The 17,361-nt window shown below is 36.7% G+C and overlaps 1 protein-coding gene across 2 annotated transcripts in view; it reads right to left on the minus strand.

The window, feature by feature from the left end:
- The window catches only part of LOC125075111, a 273,886-nt gene that overhangs the window by 13,359 nt on the left and 243,166 nt on the right, over positions 1-17,361 (minus strand). For both annotated transcript variants that reach the window (XM_047686728.1, XM_047686729.1), the window contains exons 3-4: positions 2,146-2,293; positions 1,196-1,263 (exon numbers count right to left, since the gene is read on the minus strand). In XM_047686728.1, the coding sequence (XP_047542684.1) occupies positions 1,196-1,263; positions 2,146-2,293 (216 nt within the window). The remainder of the gene's footprint in view (positions 1-1,195; positions 1,264-2,145; positions 2,294-17,361) is intronic.

Here is a 17,361-nt window from a genome sequence, read left to right on the forward strand (position 1 = left end):
AAATTATTATATTCGCTTTAATGAAACTCATTGACCGCCACACGATCGAATGCAATCTACTGCGGTTAAACATATTTTAGGCGTGACACTCGATGTAATACCGTAAAAAACTGTCAAGAAGTAAAAGTGTATCGCATCTTGGGTATGAAACGATCAGTCGATCGAAGGGCTAAGTACCATAAAACCTACTGACTTTCTTTCACCATTTCTATTCAGGCCTGAGGGTGTTTCTTTTCAAACCTCACCTAATCTGACCAGAAGTGGACAAGAATTTAAAAAAATAAGCATCAATAGTGCAATGGTTTACGGGTCGGGCCGCCTAGCGATATAAAAAGACGCAGGTTCGAACTTGACCGCTTGAGCTATTGTCGTCCCCGCTCCTAGAGCGGGGACGACAAGCTTAATGCTTAAATGGAGGAGTAAAATGGGGAATTTACAAACACTCATCGTGGATTAGCGTTTTGAATGTCGTTGAAGCTTTAGTAGAGTTTTGGAGTAGATATAATTCGTTAAGTGGAATAGTATTGTGTTATAAATAAAGATATATTACACAAGAGCTGGTAGTAGTGCTCAATATAACTGAGCTATTAGCAAATCGAAGCCCGAAATCTTGAAGTCAGGGCCCGTTAACTCAGGCCTGACTCGTAAAGTGAGTAAAGTTGTTGCTCTTGCCTCTCAACCCTTCCGGTCGAGTCAGATTTGCCGTCCCGTCTGTTTATGAGAGTGACGGACGTTCGGAAGAAAATCTCACTCGTCATCACGTACAACAATTATATAATTATAAAGCCCTAACAACATAGTACTTGACTCGTATAAAGGCTACAAAAATGCCGAATGATTTCAACATGAATGTATGCGTGTGTTAGGTGGGGGGGGGGCACTGATTTTTGAAGGTAGGCGGGAATGGTCCACCTGATTGCAAGTATCCACCACTGCCAAAAAACAATGTCACTTTAAGAAATATTAACAATTCCTTACATCGCCAATGCGCCACCGACCTTGAGAACAATGTTATGTCCCTCGTGCTTTTAGTTACCCACTAAACACTAGCTTGACCACCCTTCCAATCGGAACACCATAATAATGAATACTGCTGTTCAGCGGTACAATATCTAATGGGTGGGTGGTACCTACCCAGACGTCCGTCTGGCACGTCTAGCACGTAACCCTAACACCAAGTAAATAATCGACTCACTTTCTTTATATTGCAGCACATACTTGTGTTTCTCATGTATGACCATACACCTGTAGCAGTCGAAGCTCCTGAAAACAAATACAACAAAGAATTAAATTATTTATATACGTAGAAATATTAAAAAATACTACTATTAATTTATATCGTCGTTCGTTGTCATGTGCTTAATTTGTGTTTACAATCCATTGCGTGTTCAGCAGTGCATATAGCAGTTCTCCTCAAAAAAGGGGAGTTTGTCGTACCTCAGCCATAGGACACTAACAGACGAATGCTGCAAACTGCTTACTAAATTTTTACTTCACCTAACTAAGTCTACAAAATAATATCACAACATTTTAAATTTAACAACGGAAAAATTTCGAGAGTTTTCAGAGATTCTGCTTGTAAAACCCTAATTGTCCCATAAAAGATTTAGTGACAATAAAGCGCGGTGCTCAAACTGACGCTATTATTGCATTTAAAAATTTCATATAAACTAAATATATGCTGAGTTAGTGTACTTTAAAAACGCTGAAAATCTAAAATGATTCGCTGATTTTGGAAAATATATCTAGTGTACTATGAATACGCCGTGAGTGACCATCAAAACGCAGCCAAAAATTTCCGACACTAGTCTAGAAATTTGCAGTTCAGAAAAAACGATTCTTTGAAATATTTACTTTACATTACATTTTACACTAACAGCCTGTAAATTTCCCACTGCTGGGTAAAGGCCTCCTCTCCCCTTAAGGAGAAAGTTCGGAACTCATTCCACCACGCTGCTGGAATGCGGGTTGGTGGAAACACATGTGGCAGAATTTCGTTATCAGTCATCGGTTAAGATGCACGCCTTCTAACCACTGGGCCATCTCGGCCATGACAATTGGTACCATTGATCGCCACGTAATACGCATCATGAGGACAATATTCACTTTAATTCTTTCTAGTAAAATATCTAGAATTCAACTCACCTGTCGTACAATAGGAACTTGTCGTACGATTCCGTTTCTGAACACTCCCCCTTCAACTGTATGTGTGTCGAGTTGATGGCTATTAATCCCTGACTACCGGACTGGAACCAGCTACCCGTCCACTCGGCGGGAAACGTGCAACCTCCACCTGCGAACAGAGATGTATACGACTGAGAATCTGTTTGGAAAGAGTGAATTAACAAAGCACTGTTGTAGAAGAGTTTACGAGTTAGCAAATTGACTCTAAATGACATAATTCTGGGTTACAATCTCCTCTATTTCTGAAGATAATAAACCTACCGGAACGTAGTTTTTGGTTATTTATATTTAATTCGTTCCTTTGGTAAGTTCAATGTTTATTCTTTGATTACGTATTGTAGCACTTTTGACGCCCATACAGTCACAGACTCGAAGAAATTATTGGAACATCAATCATCATAAATGATTTAAATGATAAATTTCACTGTAGCAAAAATAATCTAAAGTCGTCGGAATGTTTATAGAGTTATATTCCGCTGGGGTATTCTGTAAGACGAAACTCGAATCTCACCGCAGGACACGAGCGTGAAATATCAGAATGTGTAATGCGACATTGAAGAGATGCGAAGTGAACTCTCACCGAATCTCAGTGCTGGCCGGTTTCGTTTCGCATTGAATCGCAACTTAAAGTTGAATCTATTTAAATTTGCTTCATAAATCATAATCGACTCAACAAAGGAATGCATCATAATAGTTTTACATAATCATATTGTATTACCAAGAGCGTTAGAAATCAAACGAATATCAGAAGCGCGTGTGACCACGCACGAACGGTTTGAACAACGGCTAGCTTTGTCGAGGGTTCGTTAACAATACTTAGGTCTAATAGACCGCCTAGGTTTTCAAAGACTTTTTGTTCTAATTTATTTATTTAATTCACTACTACAAGTGCGAGGCAGTGACGAATAAACTGTTTACGATTGCGCTTTAAGTTTGAGGAAATTGGCGATTCTATATCTCAGAAAACGTGTGTAGATCAAACTGATATTAGTTGGCAAATCAATTCGTCCTCGGCGTTGTAGGGAAACATCGTGAGGGACACCTACATGACGTACTTAATAAAAATCTGTGAAATTATGGTAATATTCCTTTTGACAATATGTCAAGCTGGTCTAACTAATTACGTTATTCAGATGAAGTTCAGTCCAAATTGATCTCTTACTTTGAATTGGATATACGAGTATATGTCACCGTAAAATTGTAAATACCGTTAGATTATAATCTATCTCGCGAGATTGTGAGATGTCGAAAGATTGTGAAACTAACATACTGTTCACAGTTTAACGTATTATTTTTAAGTGCCTAATTTCAGTTAAATTATAAACTCTAACCTAACCGAAACATCATAAACTATCGAGTTAAATCACCGTTCACAATATTTCGGCAGTTTATAATCTCGCGAGATAGATTACAATCTAACGGTATTTACAATTCTACGGATATATATATATATATATACATATATAGCTGCTCGACCATCCCTTATAGATATATACAGCTGCGACCATGCATTTATTTGTTCACCCGTCGTCTCTCGGTCATCCATGAGCGTGCCCGTCTGGGTAGGTACCGCCCATTCAACATATATTCTACCGCTTAGCAGATATACTTGGTATTGTCGTGATCCGGATTGAAGGTTACGTAAGCCAGTGTAATTACAAAGGACATAACATTTTCAACCTTCCGTAATGTTGCACGCCATCACCTAAAAGGTACTTTACCGGGCATGCCTACTTGAAAAAAAATACCCCATTCCCGCTACCGCTCATCCCTTACGACATTCCCATACATTTATTAACCTCCATTGTTCAAGTTGGCTTTGTTTTAAAATCGCCAGGTGTTCATTGCGGGTTCCGTGGACTGTGTACTAATTTTTAGGGTTCCTCGAGTAGGTACTACATTTTGTATAGGGTCTCGTTTTGTACGTATTTGATTTGTATGGCGTTATAATGACGAGATTATAAATAGTTTTTAGGGTTTCGTGGAAAATTGTTTAAATGCAAGTTTTCATTTAAATAATCCTATTAATAAGGGCGAGTCTAATCAACTTTAAATTAGACCAACCGGGGATTCGAACAATAGTGTCATTCTTTAAATAATGTTGAAAAACCTAAGTAGGTTGACTGACTTTTCCAGAGTCATAATCAAAATATACTTTACTCAAGTAAGCTTGTACAAACACTTATGAATCGTTTAACAAATCTTTATACTTAATAAAGGAGCTAAATTTTCGGAAAGTAGATTCTAGTAATTCTAATACAAAGTGATGTTACCTAAATATAGTTTATATATGTATAAAATATATCCCGCTTGAAAGTCAACAAGTATTAGCTCCACGCTCTTTTATTATCAATGTAATATTGTGTTGAATAATATGCTTTATTTATTAACATAATTTTTACAAATTATTCGACTTTACGAATCGGCAAAGTTAAAAATATCTGCGACGTATTCTAATATAGAAAAGGATACCTTGCCCAAGAAGGATTTATTGACTTGATGTTATAAGATATTGATATTCTTTAAGTAATAGTATTTAACTAACATGATTGTATTTTTAGATGTTGAAAAAGAGTGACTACTGAGTTTCTCGCCGGTTCTTCTCGGTAGAATCTACTTTCCGAACCGGTGGTAGATTTACTTAAAATAGTTTGTTAAATGACGATTCTAAAGTGCTGGTACAAGCCTGCTTGAATTAAGTATATTTTGATTTGATTTGATTTGTTTTGAATGTTGATGATCGCTGTCTAATATTTTACATTTGACGTAAACATTGTAAGGAAACCTGCACATACCGGATTAGGTTCGGCAAAATGTTGCCACCAGTCTACACTGGAAAACCGTAGTGGATCAAGTTTCAAGCGTTTTCAGTGGCTGGACACTTACGAGCATTTATTGCATAAAAATTGACTGTCCAAATTAAGTTTATATGTATGTATTAGATATTTTGTGGTTAGCATCTCATCTTAACCTATATATATATATATATATATATATTCATTCCATTGAAAGTAGTAACGTTTCCAACAGGTTTCCTCACGATGTTTTACTTCTCGCCGGGCACGACATGAATTATGACATAAAAAAAATATATTTCTCCATCATTGTATGTCTCCTCTACACTTAGGGTTTCCGTTAGAAATTTACTTTAGCAATGTGGCTGTTTCTACAGCTCTTAAAATATTGCCTATTTTGTAAAATTGTTTCATCTTTATCTGTTCTACGATAAATTACCTACTATATTATTCAAATCAAATCAAATACATTTTATTCAAGTAGGCTTTTATGAGCACTGTTGAATCGTTATTTTACACAAATGTTAAGTTACAACCGGTTCGAAATGTAGATTCACTTGGTGGTAGGGCTTTGTGCGAGCCCATTTATGTAGGTACCACCCACTCATCACGTGTCCTACCAACGACAATACTTAGGATAGTTTTGTTCCGGTTTCAAAGGTGAGTGAGCCAGTGTAACTGAAGGCACAAGGGACATAATATCTCAGTTCCAAAAGCTAACGGCGCATTGGCCATATGTAAGAAATGGTCCACATTTTTACAGCGCCTGTCTTTGGGTAGTGATGACTATGTACGGAAGGGCATTTTACCCTTCCAAACATAGTCACCACTTACCTACTTCATATAAATAAAAAGAAACTAGGTTTCAAACCGGTTAGTAACTCAGTAGATCATCTTTTCGAACATTATTATAAGAAAGACGTTTTTTTATGTCGACGGTACTTTACACTTTCCATTTATATAGGAAATTTCGGAAAAACCAAGAGTACTGTCTACAGGAGAGATTTAGAAAGTTACGACTCAAAAGTGTCGACAGCGAACTTATCGTAGTCATATATAACGTATATATGTACTTATAGAGGAAAGAATTTTTCCACCTGTGGGACGAAAGTTATGCTCTAAGTTTCAACCTCCGTTGTCTGTCCGTCCGTCAGTTAAAAAGAGTTATGTGAACGAAATGCGGTACGACTGGAAGTTTATTTTCCTCGGTTTTAAATTATTTCATACGAAATCCGAGCTCTTATTTTTACATAAAATACAAAGTCCTAAGATAGTATTAAACATCATCCTCATGCAGCAAACCTTAGTCCACGGATGTACATAAGCCTCTTCAAAGGGGCCCAAAGGTCACACAATGCTGTTCACATCCAGTCGGGTCTCGTTGCCTTAAAGAATAAGGAATACGTAAATAGATGGGCCAATGGGTCAGCTGATGGTAAGTGATCACCATCGCTCTGTCCCTTCTACCTGTGATTACACTGGCTTACTTAATCTTCAAACCGGAACACAACAATACTAAGTATTGCTTGGCAGTAGAATATATTAAGTGGGTGGTACCTACCAAGACGGTCTTGGAGCCACAAAGTTGATCTCTATCATATCTACTGATATTAATATGTACTCCGGTCAAACTAGACATTCCACGATACATAAACTGGCAACAACCTGATAATTGGTAAAATTGTTCAAAACATAATTATGCATAAAATGTTGAAGTTCTCCACCGTTCCTGTGGATGGATTTTTTTACTGAAGGTCAAAGGTAAAAAACAAATGAATATTTCGCAATTTTCAGCAAAACGATAAGTTTCATCATAAAAATACCCCTCATGTAAATAACCTACAAAAAATGTATCTTCACTCTTGTTTTCTGGTCTAATTTGAGAGGGTTAATATAGTTTGAAGTAAATTGTTTTTCTTACAGATAAATAAAATAAAAATGACGATTTTTAGACGTTAATATCTAAATAACCATTTGAGATGTGTTTATGAAATTTGGAACACATATGTATCTCGCGAGTCTCAATATATGAGCCAAATTTGACACATTTATGTCAAATAGTTTTTGAGTTGTGAGGAGGTCAAAAGTGGCTCCAAATGGTTCGTGTAATATTACACACGGTGCTGCACGCCAGTTCTGCTATACTAGAACTTGGCTGACACGCTACCGCGTGTCTAGATATAACCCGATACCACCGAACCCATTCATAAAAAAAGGCGACGAATTCACAAACGAATTCTCATGTGATTAATTTGTGCATATATAATGAGGTCCTCTCGATCGAGGGCATTTTTAGCATTAGCAGCCCGTAAATGTCCCACTGCTGGGATAAAGGCCTCCTCTCCCTTTGAGGAGAAGGTTTGGAGCATATTCCACCACGCTGCTCCAATGCGGGTTGGCGGAATACACATGTGGCTGAATTTCGTTGAAATTAGACACATGCAGGTTTCCTCACGATGTTTTCCTTCACCGCCGAGCACGAGATGAATTATTAACACAAATTAAGCACATGAAATTTCAGTGGTGCCTGCCTGGGTTTGAACCCGAAATCATCGGTTAAGATGCACGCGTTCTAACCACTGGGCCATCTCGGCTCTGCATCCTACGTTTCATTTCCTGATCCGATCCGATAAACTTCACATCGATAATTTTAATTCTAAATAATTCCTAATATCTCAATGATTACTACATTTTAACCGAGACCATATTTATCGGTTATTCTGACGTATAGTCCTACGTCTATATGACGTCATATTCGAATAAATAAATTAATAACGTAAATGTTATATGAATATATGCTATATTAATATGTAGTAATTATAATCGAATTATGCTCTCTTCAAAGCTCTACTGATCGTGTGTGTCAACGATGGACGATGTTATGCAAGAATAATCAACAATATATAGCCCCTAGCTCTTGTGATTTCTGGTATGCACTATTATTATTAAATTAACTATTGTTATATTATATATATGCTTTTACGATAGACGGTATGTTAATTAATTTTTAATTACCGCCTTCATGGTTTTTCTGTTTGACCTAAAGGTTGACTGGCAGAGAATGCCTTCAGGCATTAAGTCCGCCTTTTGTCCCATTAACTTTATGGTGGTCAATAAAGCATTTAAATAAATAAATATAAATATATATATATATATAAATATAATAAGTGCCAAAGTAACTCTGTCTGTCTGTCTGTTGTTTTATCAAGGCCAACTACTACTTGTTGGTAGGGTTTCGTGCAAATCGTCTGAGTAGGTACCACCCACTTATCATATTGGCGATGTAAGGAATGGTTAAATAATATTCGTTATGTCGTCAATGTATACGAACGGTGACGACAACTTACCAGCAATTTTTATAAAAAAAATTATGACTAATTAAAACTTGGGATGTAAAATATTCTACTTCTTGTGTCTGTAATTACACTAGCTCACTCACCGTTCGAATCTGTACAAAGCAGTGGAGAGTGCAACAAAACAATAGAATGTTTTTTTTTTTTTTATGTAACTCTCACGCACTGAGAAATCAAGTAAAAATAAAAAGTAGAGCAACACGTCCTACTGCCAGTTGCGTGGTGGAGTAACCTCCAAATGGACTTACAATGGACCACCAGCGGCCGATTTTTCTTCGACACGTGCATTCCTTAACCGAGCACGAAATATTATCAAATAGGCACAAATGAAGCCCGGGACAATTACGTAGTGTTAATCTAAGTTTGAACCCGCGACTTGCGGTTAATATTCACGCGTCAACCGCCCACCTCGATTCTCACTCCGAAACGTTTCGCTCAAAATAATTCCTTTAAAACTTTAATAAATTCATGGCGAGTCAGCTCTGTTGCATAAAGCGGTCCCATCTAAACGCGCCAGGAAATAATATGATAGAGTTACATTTTCAGAATTCGTAATGAACTCGCCTCATTTACCGTCCAATCTTTTGTCTCTTTCTAACGCATACATCCACCCCGTCGGACCGGGTACAATATATTTTCGTCAAACACGTATTCTAAGGGGTGTGACGTGAATGTTTTCAACTCATTTGTTATATCGTAAAGCTTTATGAACTTTAACGCTTACGACATAAGGTTTCTATTGTCCGAACACATTAAGTTCCTGCATTAGCTTATTAATTTTCCATTCAATAAAGTGCTGCATATTCGTGAAATATATTTTATGATTGAATATTCTGCGCTTACCTGAAAGATTCAACTGGTTTTCATATTTTCAGAAATTTATTATTCATCGAAAGTATTTAATAAAATTGTAAAGACTTACTTTTCTTATATTTAATATTAAATCGTCTCTATTTATCGATTGAAAATATTGAAAGTATCCTGTTAAGTTAGGGTTATTTTTTTTAAATTTAATTTATAAAAACCACGGGCACAGTTGTCCGTATCTGTATTACATTTAATTTTTATAAATTTTGGCGTTATTTTAAATATTTACTGAACATCAGCAGATCTTCGCTGGACTTCCAGCTTGTCGTCTTCTTGGAAGACGTGGCCCACAATGACACTTTTTTATATTAAAATAATATATAGTTAATAGTATAAGTTAGGGGTTAAGGTGAGTGGTTTACAATTGTAACTATATGTCAGTCTGTTTCTGTTGCAAAAGACCGTAAACATTTATGATCCAATGCTGGGCGAAGCTCTAGTCTTCTCTTGAGGAGGAGTTTTACAACTTATCGCATCGCGTGATTCCACTACAGATTAGGGCACATGTGGACCATTTGATTTGACACGTGAAGGTTTCCTCACAATGTTTTCCTTCAACGCTGAACACGAGATTACTTATAATCCAGTCTTCGATTGAGTCTCTTTTGTCCTTTGGGCTATTTCAGTTCTTCAGACAACATACAGATAGAGTTTGACACTTCGTTCAAGCTGACATCGTATGAGAACTTGGAAAATGCCGTTTTACAAGAAGTCTACCAAATATCGCATTCGAAATTTGAACTTCGCTGATACTGAGAAAATCTTTCGCCGGTTCTTCTCAGTTCCGAGGCATTTATTTCTGAACCGGTGGTAAATCTTTGACTATCAATAAACAAGTGTAACAAACACTTCTATATTTAATATAGATTTTTGACTTTGACTTGATAGGCTAGACGTTCATATGAAATGTCCCGAAACATGAAATAACATCGATAAAAAATAAATATAAGATACACCAAGGACGGATCAGATATGTAGAGATAAATTAAAAAAAAAAAAAAAAAACAAAGCTGATAATTATTATATATCGAAAAAAAATCGCATTTATGAAACAATCTTTCATCTCATATTTTAAAATAATAAATATAGTGACCTACTTCTTCATTAATTTAAAACAACGACGACACAGAACTGTCAAAATAATCCCTCCGACAGTTGAACGCGACTCGCGGAAAAAAAAAAACGATTACAGCGAAATTATTATTGATTTTTCACGGAAAAATGCTCTCTTCCTCCATCAGACGAACGGGAAGGTAAAATGCTATATCATATAGTAATACACGAAGCATTGAAAGTATCCAATTTGTTTACAAAAATGCCAGCGACAGCTTTCAAAGCTAAATCATTCAAAATAGTTTTTGAATGATTTAGCCGTCACTGTTTTAATATATATTATACAAAGGACTAAATTAAATGCTGTGTATGTGTATGTGCGTGCAGTGCTGTGTGCTGTGAGTGTGTATGCGTTAAATAATTACTTGGTGATAGGTCTTTGTGCGAGCCGCCGTCGGCGTCGAGTTCGTCAAAAATATTTTTGAGCTTCTTGATCTTATGAGTATTTTGTCGCCTTCGACTATGTGCAGTATGAAACGATGGTCAAGAAACTACGTCACTACGCCATTAGAGGCGCCGCACTCAGTCTTTTGTTTTCGTGCCTGAGCAGTCGAATGTAGAGGGTTTATGTTAATGGCATGAGATCTTGCGAGGCTCTGCTAAGTATGGGGGTCCCTCAAGGATCTATTCTTGGTCCGTTTCTCTTTTTCATTTATATTAATACCGTACATTTTAGATTGTATTGGATGCCGATAACACTACATTCAATGCATACAATGCTTTCTCAGAGATAATATAGTAGTGTAAAACTTACTTTTAAATAGTAAAAATTTACGTAAATGTATCAAATTTATTACTTCAAATCTTAAATCTGTAAAAACTGATGTACTAGTAAACGGTGTACACCTTATTAGAATACCCGTAGATCAAAATCACTGTCACAATCGCAAATTTCCTCATAGACATCTTGTCTCACGAAATTTTCATAAATAAACAGATTTCGCTACATTCTTATTGGATACGATGGAAAAACGTACAGGATGAAGATAAGCGGCTTAGCGCGGAAATTGATAAAAAAAAACTGTATCTATCTCTGTTTTTATAAAACTGAGACTTACTTGTACCGGATTATTGTTTATTGATATCAGATTATTGCATACACCTGAATCTTAACGAATGATTGTCGGTTCAAACCCAGGCAACCCCCACTGAATTTTCACTCAATTTGATCCATTTGTGTTTATAATTTATTCCATGCTGCTCATATATCGCATTCTACCATATGTAATCCATCAACTATTAACTATCCGATAAAAGATTAGGTACGAAACAAAAGATAGTGGTGTAAGTTTGTTGATTTTTCTTCAGGACAAATAACTTCACTGTACTTAATATTAATCTATGTAACGTAATTGTTGGAATAGTCTACTATTTTCTTAAAAACCGGTAACCCACAAGCCCCCAGTATTGAATATGTCCATGGGCGGTGGTAATCACACTCCATCTGGTGTGCCACCTGCTATTTTGCCACCTATTCCAAAAAAAAACCTAGTTCAACCTACTAAAGACCTACTACCTCCTTCTAATGAGTTAATAGTGAGTTAGTCAGTACTACTGTACCTAATGATACTTAGTTTTTTTTTATGTCATAGGTGGCAAACGAGCAGGAGGCTCACCTGATAGAAAGTGACTACCACAGCCCATGAACATCTACAACACCGGCAGGCTTGCAGGTGCGTTGCCGGCGTTTCAGGAAGGAGTACGCTCTTTTCTTGAAGGTTCCCAAGTCGTATCGGTTCGGAAAAACCGCCGGCGAAAGCTGGTTCCACAGAGTGGTTGTGCGAGGCAGAAAATGTCTTAAGAATCGCGCTGTTGTGGATTTTGTCATGGTTGTGTTCCGGTTCGAAAGACTGTTGAGCTGATGTAAGATTTTTTATACTGTCAAAACATTTCAGTGACAAAATCTCTTACAAAGACCTACAAAAATTGTTAACATATCCGAAACCGTGTTACCGTTTCGGCGGAAAACATCAAAGCAATGGCCGCGTTGCATATATTTATTAGCGCTGAGTGCACGCTTGCTCAGTTGGAAACGGAACACTTCTGAAATCTGGACGAACGAATTAACCGCAACGTTAATAGACTTATATCACACCCGAAGTGTACTTTGCGACTCGAGCGAAGTGAATTTAATAATCGATCTATATGTGTCGAATACGAATACGAATATGACATAAGAAATTTCATGCACGAAATTTGAAATATATAATGGATAATTTAAATAAAAAAACCAGCCAAGGGCGAGTCGCATTTGCGCATGAAGGTTTCCGTGTCTATAAAAAAAGAAATCATGTCTGTTGTTTGGGAAACCTCTTAATTGTTATAGTGGTAACAGAATTACAATGTGCCGTTTACCTTGCGAACAAAGATGTCATGTCCCCCCCTAGTGCCTGTAGCTGGCTTAGTTACCCTTCAAACCGGAACACCATCAAACATAGTATCGTTGTTTGGCGGTAGGATATATAAGTAGTGGGTAGGTAACAAAGGACTTGCACAAAACCGTACCACCAAATTTTATTTATCAACGCTCCTGAACTAATTTTTTTTTTGCCGATTAATTGAAAACAAATGTCGGCGACTTGTAAATGTCCGAGTACTGCAAATATAGAGATAGAAACAAAAATTGCCAACTATTTAAACGAAAATACACCTCAATAACAACAAACTTTGTTGTATGAGTCTTCCTTTAAGTATTTTAGTAAAATAACTTTGTCTGTCTGACTGTCTGTCTGTCTGTTACGCTATTAAAGCCAAACCACTGAACCGAAATTGATGAAATTTAAGATGAAGCAAGCTTGAGCCCCAAAGACATAGGCTACTTTCCGAAACCTACGAAAGATCGCCCCCCCTAACACGCGGACAAAAGCTAGTCCTTAAAAGTTTCGAATTTCACCATTAACGCCCTGTTGGAATATTCTTTTATACATAAATCGATTGATATATTTTTCCTTATAGAATGGAATGGAAATTTGCCATTCCCAGGAAAACAACTAAGCAAACCTGGTCACCCTACATTAACAACGGCTTGTTTACGTCATTATAAAATGGCGATTATGGCGGGAATCTATTCACGAACCTATTTCTTTTTCCAGTAAGTGCGATTTGATTACGCATTGTTTTTAAAAACATCTCGAATTTATAAAAAAACTATTTACGATATACGACCTTTTTTAATTAAGTGCTTTTTATTCCTATATATTATATAACAGGTATATTTTAAACAATGGCCGTTAGTTCAATAAGAAAGAAAGGATCATGGAGAAAAATAAACATCGTTATGTAATCTAGATTGTATTATATTTATGTAATCTTAAATAGTCAGGCAGACTGGCAAGTGGGTAACATGACCTGGTGACTGTCCCCAAAACGCCAACCATCATGTATTTTTTTGTTATAGGTGGCAAACGGGCAGGAGGCTTACCTGATGGAATGTGACTACCGTCTGCCATGGGCAGCTGCAACTCCGTTACGTACTGTCATTTGTATATAATTGTATCGAGGCGAGTAGGCCAGCGGAAAACAACTAAGACTACACTCAATCATGACAGAAGATTTATGGTAGGTATTTGTCACCTACTCATCAGATATTATACTGCCAAATAGCAGTATAAGTATTATTGAGTTCTGGTTTGAAGAATAAAGCCAATTTTGTCATACAAGGGACAACACATATTAGATACAAAAGTTTGTGGCGCACTGGTGGTATGAAAAAATGTTGATCCTTTCTTCCAACACCAATGTCTATCACGGTCACCACTGCCATAATTAATCAGGTGGCCCATTTGCCATTCCTCCTACTAGTATGGCATAAAAAAGCAAAAACAAAAAGGGAAGTCATTGATTAAACAACTCCGTGGCTGAGTAGTGTTTAAACCGGTTTTCATGGGTACGCCACTCCGAGGTCCCGGGTTAGATTCCCGGCCGAGTCGATGTAGAAAAAGTTCATTAGTTTTCTATGCTGTCTCGGGTCTGGGTACCGTCATTACTTCTGATTGTCCATAACACAAGTGCTTTATCTACTTACATTGAGATCAGAGTAATGTATGTGACGTTGCCCAATATTAATAAAAAAAAAAACAGATACATTGTCAGAAAAGTAACGCGATATACAAACAAACGTCTTCAACTACGTTGACTCACGTCGAAACGTAACAGAGCCTGAAGTTTACGTGACGCAACATTTCACGTTAGCAACGATAATGTGCTTTTAAACGTTACCGAACAAAACAAGTTTATATAAGTTCGTAATAATGATTAATTCGTGAATTATGATACGCCGGAGACATACGCATTAATGATGTGAATTTGATACCATTAAGTAAATTACTTCGTGTGACATACGGACAAATCACGTGACATATTGAAGTTTGTTCTAAAACGAACCGCCCCGACCAGTTCGTTCCCTATACTCATCTATCTCCTCCCTAGCTGCGCCCGTATTAACTAAACAGCTGACGTGTTTATTTATTATATTAATAGCCGTCCTAGTACGGACGAAATATAATAATAATTATTATTATCATATACGCAAAGTTTCATCGAAATCGATCCAGCCGAGTTTCAGCCGACCAGGACTAGCGATATTAAATGTACCCCTCCCAGTTTCGTACGAACGAAATAGAATTATTATAATTATAATTTTAATCCTGGAACCCGATTCCAGTATCGCTTGCACACGCAAAGTTTCATCAATATCGATCCAGCCGCTTAGAAGGTCAGTGACATACAAACGTACAGAACAATTAGTTACACATATAGACTGATGAAAAATATCACAAGGATTAAATTTCGCCGTAACGTCAAACGGCGTGACTATCTCTTATCAATACCTCTCCCCCCTGCACCGCCGTAATCTAATCGTCGTGTCTTTTACTGACAGACCGTTTAAAGTAAGCAAACATAACCGGATATAAAAACTAGTATCATGAAACGAAACAAGCGTAAAATAATGCTACGGTTGATCGAACACAACCGCAATTGTTAGGGGGCTTATCTCGGAAGCGATCGACTATTATGTCTGTTTGTAAGCTCGCCATAACTCGGAAACGCCGATCGTTACCGTATGCTTAATGACGTTAGACATTTAGATGTTTATCTTTGATTGTTTTATTACCTTAATTTTTTTTGTTTTTTTTTTATTGTTATTACGATGTTAACATTACATTAAATTTATTTTTATTCGATGATTGCTTTATAAAGGGGGAGAGATTCAAACGATCATAGAGAACGCGTATTCGAAATTAAAATATAACTCTTTTTAAATTACAGCATAAGGTGGTCGATGGTAATGATAATTGCCATACAGCCTTATTTTTTCATACGATATAAGTATATATTTTTTTTTATAAATGATTCATTAATTCATTCATTCATTAACAGCCTGTAAATTTCCTTAGCTGGGCTAAGGCCTCCGCTCCCTTTGAGGAGAAGGTTTGGGCATATTCCACCACGCTGCTCCAATGCGGGTTGGTGGAATACTCATGTGGAAGAATTTCGTTGAAATTAGACACATGCAGGTTTCCTCACGATGTTTTCCTTCACCGCCGAGCACGAGATGAATTATAAACACAAATTAAATATTAACAAAATAAATGATTATTACACGTACAAAAAAAGGATAATTACATTAAAAACGTGCCTGTAAAAGTATATATCGTACTTTATAAGTACACTTTCTTGCACATTAAAATTGACTGTAAATACAAAATAGAGTAAATTACGTTTACGACAGACAGAGGCTTTAAAAAAAAAAATCGAAATTATTTTTAAATTAACTTTAATTATATTTAAACTCATTACAATTTAATCCTACGAACGTTGATTCCACTTCAAAGTGGGAATATGGAATGATCTTTATCAAAATTTTATTATTAAAAATGACTTTGTAAAATGGTTAAGTTTAAATATAACAAATATATAATGATTCAATGGTAATGTAACGTCGGCTTTCCTCATTTGATAGTTATATGTAATTATAGTATATCGACATTGTTTTGCAGACGGTACTTTGTGTTTGGGCGTAAAACATCTGTCCTATGGTTAACACTCCCCGAGACGGGGTCACGTAAAGCCTCACACCGAGATATTTATTACAATAACCACAATATCCAAATTATATATAATAATTGCGTTATATGTATATAAAATATATACGAGTGTGTTTTTTTTTTTTATGGCATTGGTTGGCGGACGAGCATATGGGCCACCTGACGGTAAGTGGTCACCACCGCCCATAGACAAAGGCGCCGTAAGAAATATTAACCATTCCTTACATCACCTATGCGCCACCAACCTTGGGACCTAAGATGTAATGTCCCTTGTGCCTGTGATTACACTGGCACTATATATATACACGATGCTCATTGATTCTAACTAATACTATAATACGGAAGTGCGTCTGTTTGTTCGTTATGCTTTCACATATTGACTAATCAGATATTCTACCGTCAAACAGCAGTAGTCAGTATTGTTCTGTTCCGATTTGAAGGGTGAGTGAGCCAGTTTAACTACAGGCACAAGGGACGCAACATCTTAGTTCCCGAGGTTGGTGGCGCATTGGTGAAGTAAGGAATGGTTAATATTTCTTACAGCGCCATTGTCTATGGCCGGTAGTGACCATTTACCGATATGATAAAAAAAATAAAAAAAATTAATACACATTGTTACCTTAGTAAATACCGTCGATTCGGAAAAGGTCGTACGACTGCCTTATTCTGTTAGATTATATTCTATAACATAGTCTAAACAATCTGGATTCCCTAAATGTAATGAAAAGCTACTAAGCAGGGAATTAAGACACTGCAATGGAAAGTTGAACCGAGATGACTCAGTGGTTAGAACGCGTGCATCTTAACCGATGATTTCGGGTTCAAACCAATGCAGGCACCACTGAATTTTCATGTGCTTAATTTGTTTTTATAATTCATCTCGTACTCGGCGGTGAAGGAAAACATCGTAAGGAAACCTGCATGTGTCTAATTTCAACGAAATTCTGCCACATGTGTATTCCACCAACCAGCATTGGAACAGCGTGGTGGAATATGCTCCAA

The sequence above is a fragment of the Vanessa atalanta genome, chromosome 29 (genome assembly GCF_905147765.1).
Source record: "Vanessa atalanta chromosome 29, ilVanAtal1.2, whole genome shotgun sequence".
Classification (NCBI taxonomy): Eukaryota; Metazoa; Arthropoda; class Insecta; order Lepidoptera; family Nymphalidae; genus Vanessa; species Vanessa atalanta.